The sequence below is a fragment of the Colias eurytheme genome, chromosome 20 (genome assembly GCF_061535395.1).
Source record: "Colias eurytheme isolate Ceu_HAF_F1 chromosome 20, ilColEury1 Martin Lab GWU primary, whole genome shotgun sequence".
Classification (NCBI taxonomy): Eukaryota; Metazoa; Arthropoda; class Insecta; order Lepidoptera; family Pieridae; genus Colias; species Colias eurytheme.
The window spans coordinates 92,334-105,316 of record NC_142999.1 but is presented as its reverse complement, the minus strand read 5'-3'; the positions used below and the strand labels follow the sequence as shown (position 1 = coordinate 105,316).

Sequence of the window (12,983 nt, the reverse complement as noted above, 5' to 3'; positions counted from 1 at the left end):
ATTTTTTTATACGTCGGTATACAGGTTCAGGTTTTTTCTAAGTCGATATACAGGTTGAAGTTTTTTATACGTCGATATACAGGCTGAGCTTTTTTTATACGTCGATATACAGGTTGAGTTTTTTTAAACGTCCATATACAGGTTGAGGTTTTTTTTATACGTCGGTATACAGGTTCAGGTTTTTTCTTAAGTCGATATACAGATTGAGCTTTTTTAATACGTCGATATACAGGTTGAGCTTTTTTTATACGTCATTCTACAGGTTGAATTTTATTCATACGTCGATATACAGATAGAGATTTTATCATACGTCGATATACAGGTTGAGGTCTTTTTTATATGTCGGTATACAGGTTCAGGTTTTTTCTTAAGTCGATATACAGGTTGAGCTTTTGTTATACATCGATATACAGGTTGAGCTTTTTTGTACGTCGATATACAGGTTGAGGTTTTTTTTATACGTCGGTATACAGGTTCAGGTTTTTTTCTTAAGTCGATATACAGGTTGAGCTTTTTTTATACATCATTCTACAGGTTGAACTTTAATCATACGTCGATATACAGATTGAGATTTTATCATACGTCGATATACAGGTTGAGTTTTTTTATACGCCGATATACAGGTTCAGATTTTTCATACGTCGATATACAGGTTAAGCATTTTTTATACGTCGATATACAGGTTCAGTTTTTTTTATACGTCGATATACAGGTTGAGTCTTTTTTATACGTCGATATACAGGTTGAGTTTATTTTTATGCGTCGATATACAGGTTGATTTTTTTAAGGGTTTTTTATACGTCGTTACACAGGTTGAATTTATTACTGAATTCAAAAAAGGAGTAGGTTATCACTTCGGCCGGTATTCACTTTTCCGTTTTTGAAGTCGGTTGTTTTTAACGTAGTTACTTATTAAGACAGTTATACTTTCAAATTTCAATTTAAGTTTGTGCAGTGTTTACGAGAAGTATATGCGTGGGCAGTGTATGGCGGGATGTGTGGGTGCGAGCTGTGTGCGTGTATGTCTACCTACGTGTGCAGGCGATGTATGTGTACGTGTACGGGTGTGTGCGTGGGGTGTGCGGTCTGTGTGAGTTCGTTCGTGTATATGCGTACGTGTGAGAGCTGTATGCGCTCGGTATGTGTGCGTGTACGTGTGTGTGTACGTGTGTAGGTAGGTGGTGTGCGTGTATGTGTGCGTGGGGTGTGCGGTCTGTGTGAGTGCATGCGGGTGTGCGCACCAGACAGCGGCGCAGCAGCGCGCGCACGGTGTCGGGGTCGGCGGCGCGCAGCTGCAGCTCGTGTGCGTCCCGCTGCACGCCCGCCAGCGCCTCCTCCGCGCGCCGCAGCCGCGCCGCCGCGCCCGCCGCGCCCGCCGCTCCACCCGCGCCTGCCTCAGCGGGTGACTGCAGGTACTGCCGCTCGGCTTCCTCCAACTTGCTCTGCACAATACAATATTTATGTGTCATTTTTTTCGACTTCAACAAATTATTAGGAATGAAACTGCAACTCATTCGATACCTTTTTACACATATAGTAGATGCAAAAATTCAGAAAGTTTCTATTCTGGATGTTCGGTGGTCATTGCACCGAACAAACAGAAAAGAAAAAAAAAATGTACAAATGCCGCCTTACTGCTAGATAGTAACCGCTTCCATAGAGTAAGGAGACATATTTAAAAAGCTAAATTATACAAGGCGTAAAGAAAATAAAAGTTATTACACTATACATATTTTTCTACCATAAAAAAAATTTAATATTAAAAAGTGTTAACTGTAACACATACCTGCGCGAGCAACAGCTGGTCCTGCAGGCGGTCGGCGGCGTGCGCCTTGCCCGCGCTGCGGTAGGCGGCCACCTGCGCCTGCACCTCGCGCACCAGCTCGCGCGCCGCCGAGAACTCCGCCTCCACCTGCAAGTTACAACAACCATATACAATATACACATATAAACAATTCCCTTTTACAATCAAAAAGCCATGTTAGGTACAATTTTGAAGCGGATTATGAGTAAAATACTCATAACAAAAAAAATACAATTTAAACTGTAGTGAAGATAGCAAAATGCATAAGATACATACTTGATCCTGTGCTGGCGGCTGTGTGCGCAGGCGCAGCAGCCACTGATGTAGGTTGTCGAGCGACAGCTCACTCTTGGCCGCCTCCTGCGCCGCGGCCTCCAGCTCCCGCGTGCGAGCTGCAGCCTGTTTGATATATTTTTTATGGTTATTGTAAATAACAATAAGTATAACGGTTCTGTGTCGATTTCATTATAGTAGTGAAGATGCGTGTTCTTGCGTGTTATAGCGTGTTGGTGCTTTTTATAGCGTTTTGATGCGTGTTATAACGTGTTGTTGCGTGGTGTGACGTTTTTTATGGTGTTGATGCTCGCCATAGCGTGTTTTTGCGTGTTATAGTGTTTATGCACGTTATTTCGTCTCCAGGGGGACGTGTGTGTGTGTGTGTACCTGGTCGGCGAGCGCGGCGCCGCGCTGCGCGATGCGGTCGAGCTCGGCGCGGATCCAGGCCGGCATGATGTGCGCGTCGATGAGCGCGCGGCCGATGCTGTCGATGCGCGCCTCGCGCTCCGTGCCGCGGTTGGCGAGGTAGTTCTCCAGGTCGTACAGCTCGTCGGAGATCTCCTCGGCGTCGGCGCGCGCGGGCGAGCCGCGCAGGCGCCGCGCCAGCCCGTCCAGCCACGCCGTGTGCTGCGCCAGCCACGCGCGGAGCTCGCCCGACTCGTGCCACGCCTCCGCCAGCACCCTGCCGCACATGGACACCGCTCACATACCGGTATCGAAAGTAGAGCGGCTCGAAGGACCGAAAATATATAAATATGCTGTTGCATGAAAGAAACAGTAAAATTTTCTTAAACAATTTCATCAAAAGTGCAGCAAATTTAAAGTGCCTCAAAAAATGACAATTCCAAATTACTAACTTCCAATTTATAACAAACTTTGTCAGTTCTTTAGCTGTCAAGTGAAACAGAAACAAAAACAAATCGATAAAAACCATATATCCACAAAGGAACAAAAGAAAATAGCTACAAGTGTGGTTGTGTACTTGTATCGCTCGTAGATGCAGTGCGTGACGCGCGTCCAGTGCGCGCTGAGCTGCGTGAGGCGCCGCGCCAGCTGCGACGCGCCCTCCGCCGACACCAGGATGTCGTGCCCTAAACAACACGACACATTATTATAAATCACATCGCTATACTGGTACGCTATCTAAAGACACTTTATTATTTCAAATGAAACAGTTACCAGAAAAATATATTCAAAATTACATATTTCAGGAAATACAAGGCAAAATATAAATCTTGTATTCCGATCCGGCTCGAAGGACCACAATATACAACGATACTGTGATCCATGATTATTGTACAAATCGATATTGCATTTAACACGTGAATCACTTACTCAATATATTGTTCTTATCTACTTTTACCGGGACATAGCAGCCTATTACAAAAGCCGGCAATACATTCACGATGTTCCCAATTCTGCGAATAATCATATATGGAAACTATCACCTACCATCAAGTGAATCGTCTGCTCTATTGCTTGCGTTGCAATAAAAAATACATCATGTACGACACTGAAAATGATACACTAACTTAAAAAATAAATAAACAGTTCCAACTTACCGGCTTCATTTAAATTCCTAAACTCTGTAGTCTTGTCATCGCACTTATCCTTCAACGTCTGGAAGCGCGTCTTCATCTGGTACAGCTCGCCGCTGTCCCGGATCTCGCACTCCTCCTCCTTCGGGATCTCATTCTCAATCTCTTCCAACCACTTCTCCATCTCATCTATACGTCGAATCACATTTTCCACTCGCTCGAGGCTTCGCCGCAAGTTCTCGTTGAGCTTGAACGACGCGTTGGTGACGTCATTGAAACGTTTCTGCAACTCTTTGATGTCAGATTTGAGATGCTTCGATAGGGTCTCATCGCAATCTTCCAGTATCGTATTCTTCATTGATTCTATTTTGTCGAGTTTCGCTTTGTAAGTTGATTTGCTTTCATCGTAATTCTGTAAAACATAATATGAAAATAATATATGTTATTCGAAATTATTTCGTGTAAATAAAATGTGTTTGAATAAATAAACGCAGTTTATGTTAATTTTCATTTCGTATTCCAAACAAAATCGGACTCAAATAAATTTTTGAATTAGAAACAAGGAAAAAAGAAAGGCCTGAAAAAATTCAAGTCTAAAAATATTGGAAGAAATTATTGAATAAAGACAGAACTATAAACACGTATCCTCACATTGCTCTCAATAAGCAGCTCCTCGAGCGCGGCGACGTCCCCGAGCGGCAGGTCGGCCCGCGCGGCCACGAACGCGCCCACGCGCTGCACCCACGTGCTCACCTCGCGCGTCTCTGCGGTCAGCGCGTCTAGCAGCTCGATACCTAAGGAAATATTACGATTATAGAGCTGAAAACTACCTGAAAATTGCGCTATTTGTTTGTAGTGTGTAATGTATCATGTTTGCATGTTATTCTACAGTTAACTGTACAGGGTGTCCGCCGGCAGATTTTACACTTTGAATTGTGTTTACGGCGACTAATAATGCGGAAGGGTGGGGATAGGGGTATCATTCGATGCGCCAGAGTTGCGGATTATTTAGTAGCCATGAGTCAGTGGACAGGAGTACACCGCGCTTTTGCGGTTGAGGCGTATTTCGCGAACAATAATTCGACCAATGTGGCGAGGCGTCCTTTTTGTTCAGGCTATGAAATCCGACGACTAAACGATGGGCCATCAAAACAATTAATATGGTCGTGGGTACAGAAGCTTAGAGGTTATGGCTCACTTAAAAATGAGCCTCGGCCTGGACCTTCAACGTCTGTTACTACGCCTGAAAACGTAGAACACGTGAGAAGAGAAATTTTACGTAATCCGCGTAAGTCTATTCGGAAGATTGCTGAACGTTACTGCGCAATGCTAGACAACTTTTTTATACCGGAGCTGCATCGTCATGTTAGTGACAATAATAGGACCAATTTTCAGCAGGATGGGGCCACGGCACACACTGCTAGGGACTCAATAGCAAAAGTGAGAGAACTTTTTCCCGGAAAATTAATAAGTCGCTTTGGCGACATGGCCTGGCCCCCTAGATCACCAGATCTGACACCTTGCGACTTTTTCCTATGGGGATATTTAAAGTCTCGCGTATACAGCAATTCACCATCAACAATACCGGCCCTCCAAGAAAATATACGACGCGAGGTTGCGGCGATCAATCCGGAACTTTGTAAGCGAGTTTTCGCCAACATGAAGGAAAGGTTACAAGAATGTTTGCAGCTAGAAGGACGCCATTTGAGTGGAGTGCTTTTTAAAAAATAAAATCCGCATTATTCTTCTGTAAGATAATTAATAAATGACTTTGATAGTATTCATGGTTCATTTTATTTTATTTTTTAAAGTGTAAAATCTGCCGGCGGACACCCTTTATAATAAAAATTAATTCAGCAAGTTAGTAGCTTTATTTTTCCGCAAGAGTTTGCAATTATTGATATAAATGTAATAAGAAGTCATGACAATTATGAATAACCTTTTTCCAATTTCTGTATCTTCTGTCCCAGAATAGCTTGCGAATCCGTGAACCTGGTCACCAAGTTCTCGACGCTACTCCTAAAGTTTAGTTCCTCAACGCTTCCTCTTTCGTAATTCTGTTTTCTGTCTTTGACGACATTATCGTATGTGGATTGTATTTCTTCGAAGTCCTTCTTCAATCGCTTCAATTCCTCTAACTTTCTTTCCATATCCTCTTTAGACGATATAACCGCGTGTTCCGCGATGATTTGGTTCTCCATATCTTGCACCTTCTTCTGCACCATTTTATACTCGTCCTCGTGTTTGTCGACCGGCTTTTTGTTGATCGCCAGCTTGATCTCCACCTCTTTGCCGCTGAGGTGAGTGAACAGCTCTTCGAATGCTTTATTTATTCGTTTCGTATCAGCTTCGATGTCGTCCTTGTGACACGTCGGTATCGCTTTCGTCAGCAATATGATCGATTGGGCGTTCAGTTCTTTGAGTTTCATCTCGATCTGCTTCATGAGTCGAATTTTGTTCCGCAAGTGAATCAGTTGGTTGTTGGAGGGCTTCTCCTTCAACATCTTGTCCTTCCACGCGTGGATGTCGTCCATGTCCCTCTGTATCGCCGCGAGGTTCTCGTCGAAGTTCTCCTTATCCTCGAGGAGGTTCATCGTGTTCCGTATCTCGAGGAGGGAGCGCTGTATCCCCTCCCACCGTCGTTTCAGTACTTCAATGCTCTCTGCGTGTCGTTGGGCTTCCTCTGAAATTGGAAAAAACCGTTTATTGAAACCTGATTTCGTTTTTGTTGTTTTGTTAATAATAATGTCAGTTAAAATATATCTATGGATTGCAGTCGGTGAGTGTGGATCGTAGGGTCAGTGCTGGAACCGTTTGCCCTGCGCACGCGCAAACAACGCGGTACCTTTGAGCGCGTGCTGCTGCGCGAGGCGCGCGTGTATCTCCTCGACGTGCGCGAAGTCGCTGCGCTGCTCCTCGCTCTCCTTCTGCACGCGCTGCACGGCGCCGCGCACGGCTGCACGCGCCGCCCCCCCCTCCGCCCCGCCGCGCTGCGATAGCTGCTCCGAGCACTGCAACACCACACAACACGGAATTTTATTTATGTGTAAATTACAAAATTAATTTTAAAGCAATCTCTATTGATGAAATGTGACTCTGTTGTAAAATAAGGTTCAATGACAACAACGGCACGACGCTCACCTCTCTAAGCACCCGCTCGGTTTCGTCTGCCCAGGTCTCGAACACGGAGTAGCCGAGCTGGAAGTCGCCGGGCCGGTCGAGGCGCGGCTTCTTGCTGTGGCTCGCGCTGTGTGCGGCGCTGTGGCTGACCGTCACCGTGGTGGTGACGCTGCGCGCGTCGCCGCCCGTCGGCGTGGGGGACGACTCCGCGCTGCTCATGTCTAGCTCGAAGCCCAGTTCTTTGATCTGGAACGATGGCAAAACAATTAAAGTCATATTTCTATTTTTTACACATAAAAGTGGCGATACAAAATTGATGTTTCTAAAAATCAAATAGTTGATTATATTCTGCGGTACCGACCCGGTCGACCTGCACGCGCAGGATCATCTCGGTGGCGTCGAGGCGGTCGTGCAGCGCCTCCGCGCGCTCGGCCAGCTCGCCGTCCGCCGCCGCGCCGTCCGCCGCCTGCAGCGCCTCCAGCCGCTGCACGTGCTCGCCCAGCGCCACGCGCTGCACGCCGATCGAGTGCTTGCAGCGCTGCAGCGCCGCGATGCGCTCCAGCACCGCCCCGATCTCGCTCACCGGGTTCGCTTCCATCTGTCAAAGGAATTACGATTTGCAATTCTAAACCATTCACGTACATATAATATAAAATTGAACTCAAAATCACGGTAAAAATTGTCCGAATGCAACTCTGCCTACGTCTATTATTAGGCAGATTTGAATATAAACGTCAAAACGTAACAGTCGATCGATCGATCTATTAATAAGAAGATAGAGAAAATATCACATAATAACCCTGTCTGTATTACGTATTTCACAACTACACAAAAAATACGCGTGCATGTATTGCACGTACACACATCGTCTGTCTATACTGTATACCTAAGTTACAGCACGTTTAGCGATAGCGATGTTAATTTGAATGAATATCTCATCGCTCATACATTTATTGACGACCTTCAAAAGGCCAATATTAGCGAATATTTGATAGGAATAACGCAGTTCCAGTAGTACCTGCTTGAGTTCCCGCTCGAGCTCGTCGGCGGCGGTGTGCAGCGCTTCGCTGTGCGCGTGCAGCGCCGCCAGCGCCTGCAAGCGCTGCAGCCGCGCCAGCGTCCACTGGTACGCGTGCGACCAGCGCTCGCCCAGCGCGCGCAGCTGGTCCTCGATCTCCGTCACGCCTGCCACACGTACCCGTCATATCGATTAGGTTTATAGAAATGGTAGAAATAACATTTGTGTTGTTTGATGTTATTACATATTGCACGTTGAATAAAATTTGTATTGATAATTTTGTTAATCTGGATCTAACATGTTCATAGAAATATTAACCGTATTCCCAAATGTATACATAACCAAACATTTAATGTATTTTTAAATAAGTTGAGGAAATAACTGATCATAAATTGTTTTTATAGCCAAAAATATTTTTTTGACCGACATGTGTGTAGATTTAAAAAAAACTGTAAATATCGAGTAATATTTTAATTAATTGATATGGGATTTATAATTTCCATATGGACTGTATTTAATTTTTACGCAATATTTACACGCTCTGTTCTAGCGAAACATGATGAACAATTACAATTTTTTGACATCTCTCTGTACCATATTGAAGCAAATAAATATTATTTTATTTTTAGAGCACGCCACTCTACTTCTACTACTTTAGTTTAAATTTTAATTAATAAATCCATGACAAATGTACGTATTAACGCATGTCAGTATGTACCCGCATCATGATCATCATCGACGACGACGACGCAGTCGGCGAGCGCGTCGACGAGCGGCTGCTGCGTGCGCAGGTCGGCGTGCAGCGCCTGCGCGCCGCGCAGCGCCTCGCGCACCGGTGAGCGCGCCGCCTCCATGCGCGACATGCGGTCCTCCGTCGCCGTCAGCCACTGCCTGCGCACACATCATTACATCACTTGCTTATTCACACAAATAGAGGCTACCGATGTTTATTGTACAAGTTATTTTTATACTTATGTCCACATGTGTGATACGGGACACCCTGTATAGACATTCAGACCAATTTTTTGAAGTAAAACTTCTTGATTAGGCGCGTTGAGAGCAAAATTTCATGTATTCTATACTGTCACGTCAAGTAAGGTGACGATTTTGATATCTATGAATTTTGCCAAAGAAGTTTCACTTCTGATGCATGTGCTGTGCACACGCTCTTTTTAACCGACTTCAAAATAAAGGAGGAGGTTATCTATTCAGCCGGTATATATTTTTTTATGTATGTACATCGATTTCTCCAAGGTTTCTGAACCGATTTACGTGATTCTTTTTTGGTTTGATGCGGAATGGTGTCGAATTGGTCCCATAAAAAATTTATTCGGATAGGCCCAGATTTTATTTTATGAGCATTTTTGTCTGATCTCGATGACAAAATTGAAATGTAGCAAGTAAGTATGATTCACTTCCCGGTAACCGATTAAGCTGAAACTTTGTATACGTATGTAAATTGGATAGCGATCAAACATTATCAAGACATAGAGCTGATTTGATGATGGAATCGGAAGGTGGCCATAGGAACTCAGTAATTTACTGACTCAACTTGATTGATGAGCTTTTTTATACGTCATTCTACAGGTAAGATATTTTTATCATACGTCGATATACAGATTGAGCTTTTTTTATACGTGATTGATTGATTGATTGATTGATTGATTGATTGATTGATTGATTGATTGATTGATTGATTGATTGATTGATTGATTGATTGATTGATTGATTGATTGATTGATTGATTGATTTTACGTAGTAACTTTTATTTATTATTTTTGATCGATGTATCGTTGGCACTGACCGGAAGGCGTTGAGATGTTCGTGCTGCGCCCGCATTAGCTCGCTGTGTCCGGCCGCCTGCCGCCGCATGGCCGCCACGCGCAGCTCCTCCCACCGCTCGTTCAGCAGACGCATCTGCAGCCGCACCTGCACACAATTCATTTATTTACCACACCTGCACAGTAACGTGACCGCCTCCTTGGTATAACGCGAATCATGTAAAAAGAACGCTGGATGAAAGTGATGGGGTGTGTTTTGGCATGTATCGAGTTTAGCACGAAAGTTATTTGCTGCTTATTTTATTTTTGAAGTAGGTTCTCGAGTCGTGGCTTCGCAACTACATATTTGTTATTCTTATACCACCTCATAACACCAAATAGACCAATAAAACGCCAATGCGCAGCTTATCCGTCAGCGTTCTTTTTACATGACGCGACCTTTACAGTGGTTGACGCGTGAGCGTAGAACCGAGGGGTCCTGGGTTCGATTCCCGGTGGAGACGATGAAAAAAAAATGTCTCGGTCCGGTAGGACACAGAAGGCTGATCACCTTCTTGTCCCTAAAGTAAATGGATCAGTGAAACAGATGTATGCATAATGCATCTGCCCCTTACCCCACTAGGGGGACACGGGACTTCACTGTGTCACAGTAACGAAAAAATTTTGTTTCATAATTAATATGCATAACTAAAATCAAAGCACCTATTAGTGCTTTGATTTGAACATCTATTTTGATAAATAAATATTGTATAAGCAAGTTTGAGGTTTTGCGTTGTTCTCCTCTACAAACCTTATATTACTAAAAAAATAAAAAATATATAAAAATTATTATTACACATTATAAGTAACAACTGACCTCGTTGGCCTCCTCTTTGGTTAGAGCAGCGTCCCGTATGAGCCGCGCGCCCTCCTCCAGCACGGCGCCCACGCGGCACTGCTGTTCAGATAGTTCCAGGAGAAATTTCTGCAAAACAAAATAGAATTTAATGGAGAATATTTACAATATTTAAAACGTATAACTACAGTAACTTATTATAGTAGTAACTTTATGGATTTTTTTCCATTTAGATTTAATGTTTTTGTATTATTTTGTGAGTGTCAAATTTGAGAGCTTTATCCTATTATATAGTATATTACATTCATAGTTAATTCAAAGGAACAAAATCATGATTACCTCATGCGTGTGGAAGTGTTCCTTGAGCGCGGCGAGGTGTTCGCCCGGGTGCGGGTGGTCCCCGCGCTCGGGCAGCGGGTGCGCGGCCAGGCGCTCCTCGCCGCCCAGCAGCGCCGCGAGCGCCTCCTCCAGCGCGCCGCCGTACGCGCCCAGCTCCGCCGAGCCCGTGGTGGCGCACGACAGCGGCCGCGACGCGCCGCCCTCCGCCCCCTCGCCCTCCACACCCCCCGCCTCGCCCTCCAGCCCGTCGCCCCCCGCCTCACCCGCCCCCTCGCCGTGCGGCAGCGATTGGAACAGGCACATCACGTACATCATTATAGACTTCTTGTCCGGGTTCGGCGTGTTCACGTCTGTAATTATACCGATATTCCATAAGACGTTTTATACACAAGTTAGCTAAATTGATACGAATTACCGTTATTAAATAACGACAGGAAGTATCCAAAATATTAATTAGAAATTACAAAGGAACGTAGTGTATTTTGACATACAATCAAAAAGCACGAGCACAAAAATTGTCCGAAGCAAAACTCTGTTTACGCATACATTAGGCAGAGTTTTTTAATGAATATAAATGTTTACTAATCATATTTTGGATTGTATATTTTTTGGCGATCTTTTAATAAGCGTTCGTGAATTATAGTTGTTAATAGTACGTCAGTGGCATAAAAAAAATAATCTAAAAGAATTATATTGTATTTTATTGTAAGCTATATTAAAAATAGTAATGAAGCGCAGACCCTCGGGGTCGAGCAGGCGGTCGATGTGCAGGTGCGTGTGCGCGAGGCGGAAGGCGTGGTCGAGCCGCTGGGCGGGCGGGCGCGCCGCCAGCGCCGCCCACTCGAACAGCTGCGGCCGCCAGCGGTGCAGCAGCGCGTTGAACGCCAGCCCGTCCGCCCACGAGCTGCTGAAGTTCGTCACGTCCACGCCCGAGTACTTCTGCGTGTGCGTCCGGCACCACGCGAGCAGCGTCTTCTCGAGGTTGGTCTGCTGCAGTTCCGACATGAGCTCCTTGAGGTGGTAGTGTACTTGCCAGTGGAGAATAATGCTCCACACCAAACCTGAAATCATTAAAAATTTATTTTAAAATAAATTCAAATTCATCTAAACTTTAATTTCGATACAAAGGGCTTCTAATTCACATAAAACAAGTTTCAGATGAACTCATTTTTTCTGCAGAAGGCATGTTCTACACCCTAACCACATTCTGTTATGAAGGAGGCAGCTCACCTAGCACCAGCTTGGGGTTCCCGTCGACGATGTCGCCGCTGCTGATGTTGACGAGCCGCACGCCGGCCGCGGCCAGCGCGCGCAGCGCCGCGTTCACGTTGTTCAGGTGGTGCACGCGCATGCGCCCGCGCTCGCGTTTCTGAAATCATCATTAGGTAATCGTGAAGAAAACAAAACAAAATGCAACCGTATGTATGAGCTATAGATGCATAAATACGAGTATAATGAATTTTATATTATGATGGACATACATTGGACGTACATTTTTATCTGGAAAAATATCTCGTAGTTCCATAATGCGGAAGTATCAGTTAGATTATACTATTCCCAAATAGGTAATTATACAGTAACTTACAAACTGCTGGTCGGTGAGGATCTCGAGCAGGGAGAGCAGCACCTCGCCATCCCGCAGGTCCTGGAACAGGTCTTCGACGAGCGGCTTGCCATGCTGAAATAAAACAGACCAAACCATTCAGTATCTTCTTCAACCTTATTCTGATTACTATTTCATTATTTTATTCGTTTGTTTAATTATTTTGATAACTAAAAATTATTTGCAATACCAACGAATGTCGATTTAACTAGGTCTATTTTTACTAGACCCCAATACAAAAAATAATCCCGTACTTATTCATAAAAAAATCTACACGCTCAAACAATTTAAATTCATCTTACAGCAGTTACATAACATTGTACTTGATAAAGAGCTTATTAAGGCTGCAGTCTAGCAAAATTGCGTTTTCAACAAGTTATTTGACAATTTTTTCCCGGCTAATGAAATGATAAACTGAATTTTTTTTTCTTGTTTATCAATTAGTGTTATATACGCAATGCGCGTGAATTTTTTCACATTTATAAAGTTACTTTATGTTACCTTAATCAGGCCTTCAAGATAAGTCTCTTTCCCCCAAAGACATTTCGAGCTAACTTTGTGCACTCACTACGTTGCAACCGATTACAATTTACACAATCTGATCAGCGCATTATTATCCTTATATAGTCGTTATTAAAAACTGCTGAATACAATTGCCGAAAAACTTAT

General features: G+C 44.2%; 1 protein-coding gene across 1 annotated transcript in view; it reads right to left on the bottom strand.

The window, feature by feature from the left end:
* Positions 1 to 12,983, bottom strand: part of Dys (Dystrophin) — a 442,182-nt gene that overhangs the window by 409,750 nt on the left and 19,449 nt on the right. Inside the window, exons 3-21 of the mRNA XM_090113773.1 lie at positions 12,297 to 12,389; positions 11,942 to 12,080; positions 11,452 to 11,772; positions 10,712 to 11,061; positions 10,394 to 10,501; positions 9,561 to 9,685; positions 8,475 to 8,647; positions 7,757 to 7,923; positions 7,100 to 7,336; positions 6,760 to 6,984; positions 6,464 to 6,629; positions 5,558 to 6,301; positions 4,270 to 4,412; positions 3,643 to 4,030; positions 3,063 to 3,171; positions 2,468 to 2,762; positions 2,081 to 2,203; positions 1,787 to 1,912; positions 1,242 to 1,442 (exon numbers count right to left, since the gene is read on the bottom strand). Of these exons, the coding sequence (XP_089969899.1) occupies positions 1,242 to 1,442; positions 1,787 to 1,912; positions 2,081 to 2,203; positions 2,468 to 2,762; positions 3,063 to 3,171; positions 3,643 to 4,030; positions 4,270 to 4,412; positions 5,558 to 6,301; positions 6,464 to 6,629; positions 6,760 to 6,984; positions 7,100 to 7,336; positions 7,757 to 7,923; positions 8,475 to 8,647; positions 9,561 to 9,685; positions 10,394 to 10,501; positions 10,712 to 11,061; positions 11,452 to 11,772; positions 11,942 to 12,080; positions 12,297 to 12,389 (4,233 nt within the window). The remainder of the gene's footprint in view (positions 1 to 1,241; positions 1,443 to 1,786; positions 1,913 to 2,080; positions 2,204 to 2,467; positions 2,763 to 3,062; positions 3,172 to 3,642; positions 4,031 to 4,269; positions 4,413 to 5,557; positions 6,302 to 6,463; positions 6,630 to 6,759; positions 6,985 to 7,099; positions 7,337 to 7,756; positions 7,924 to 8,474; positions 8,648 to 9,560; positions 9,686 to 10,393; positions 10,502 to 10,711; positions 11,062 to 11,451; positions 11,773 to 11,941; positions 12,081 to 12,296; positions 12,390 to 12,983) is intronic.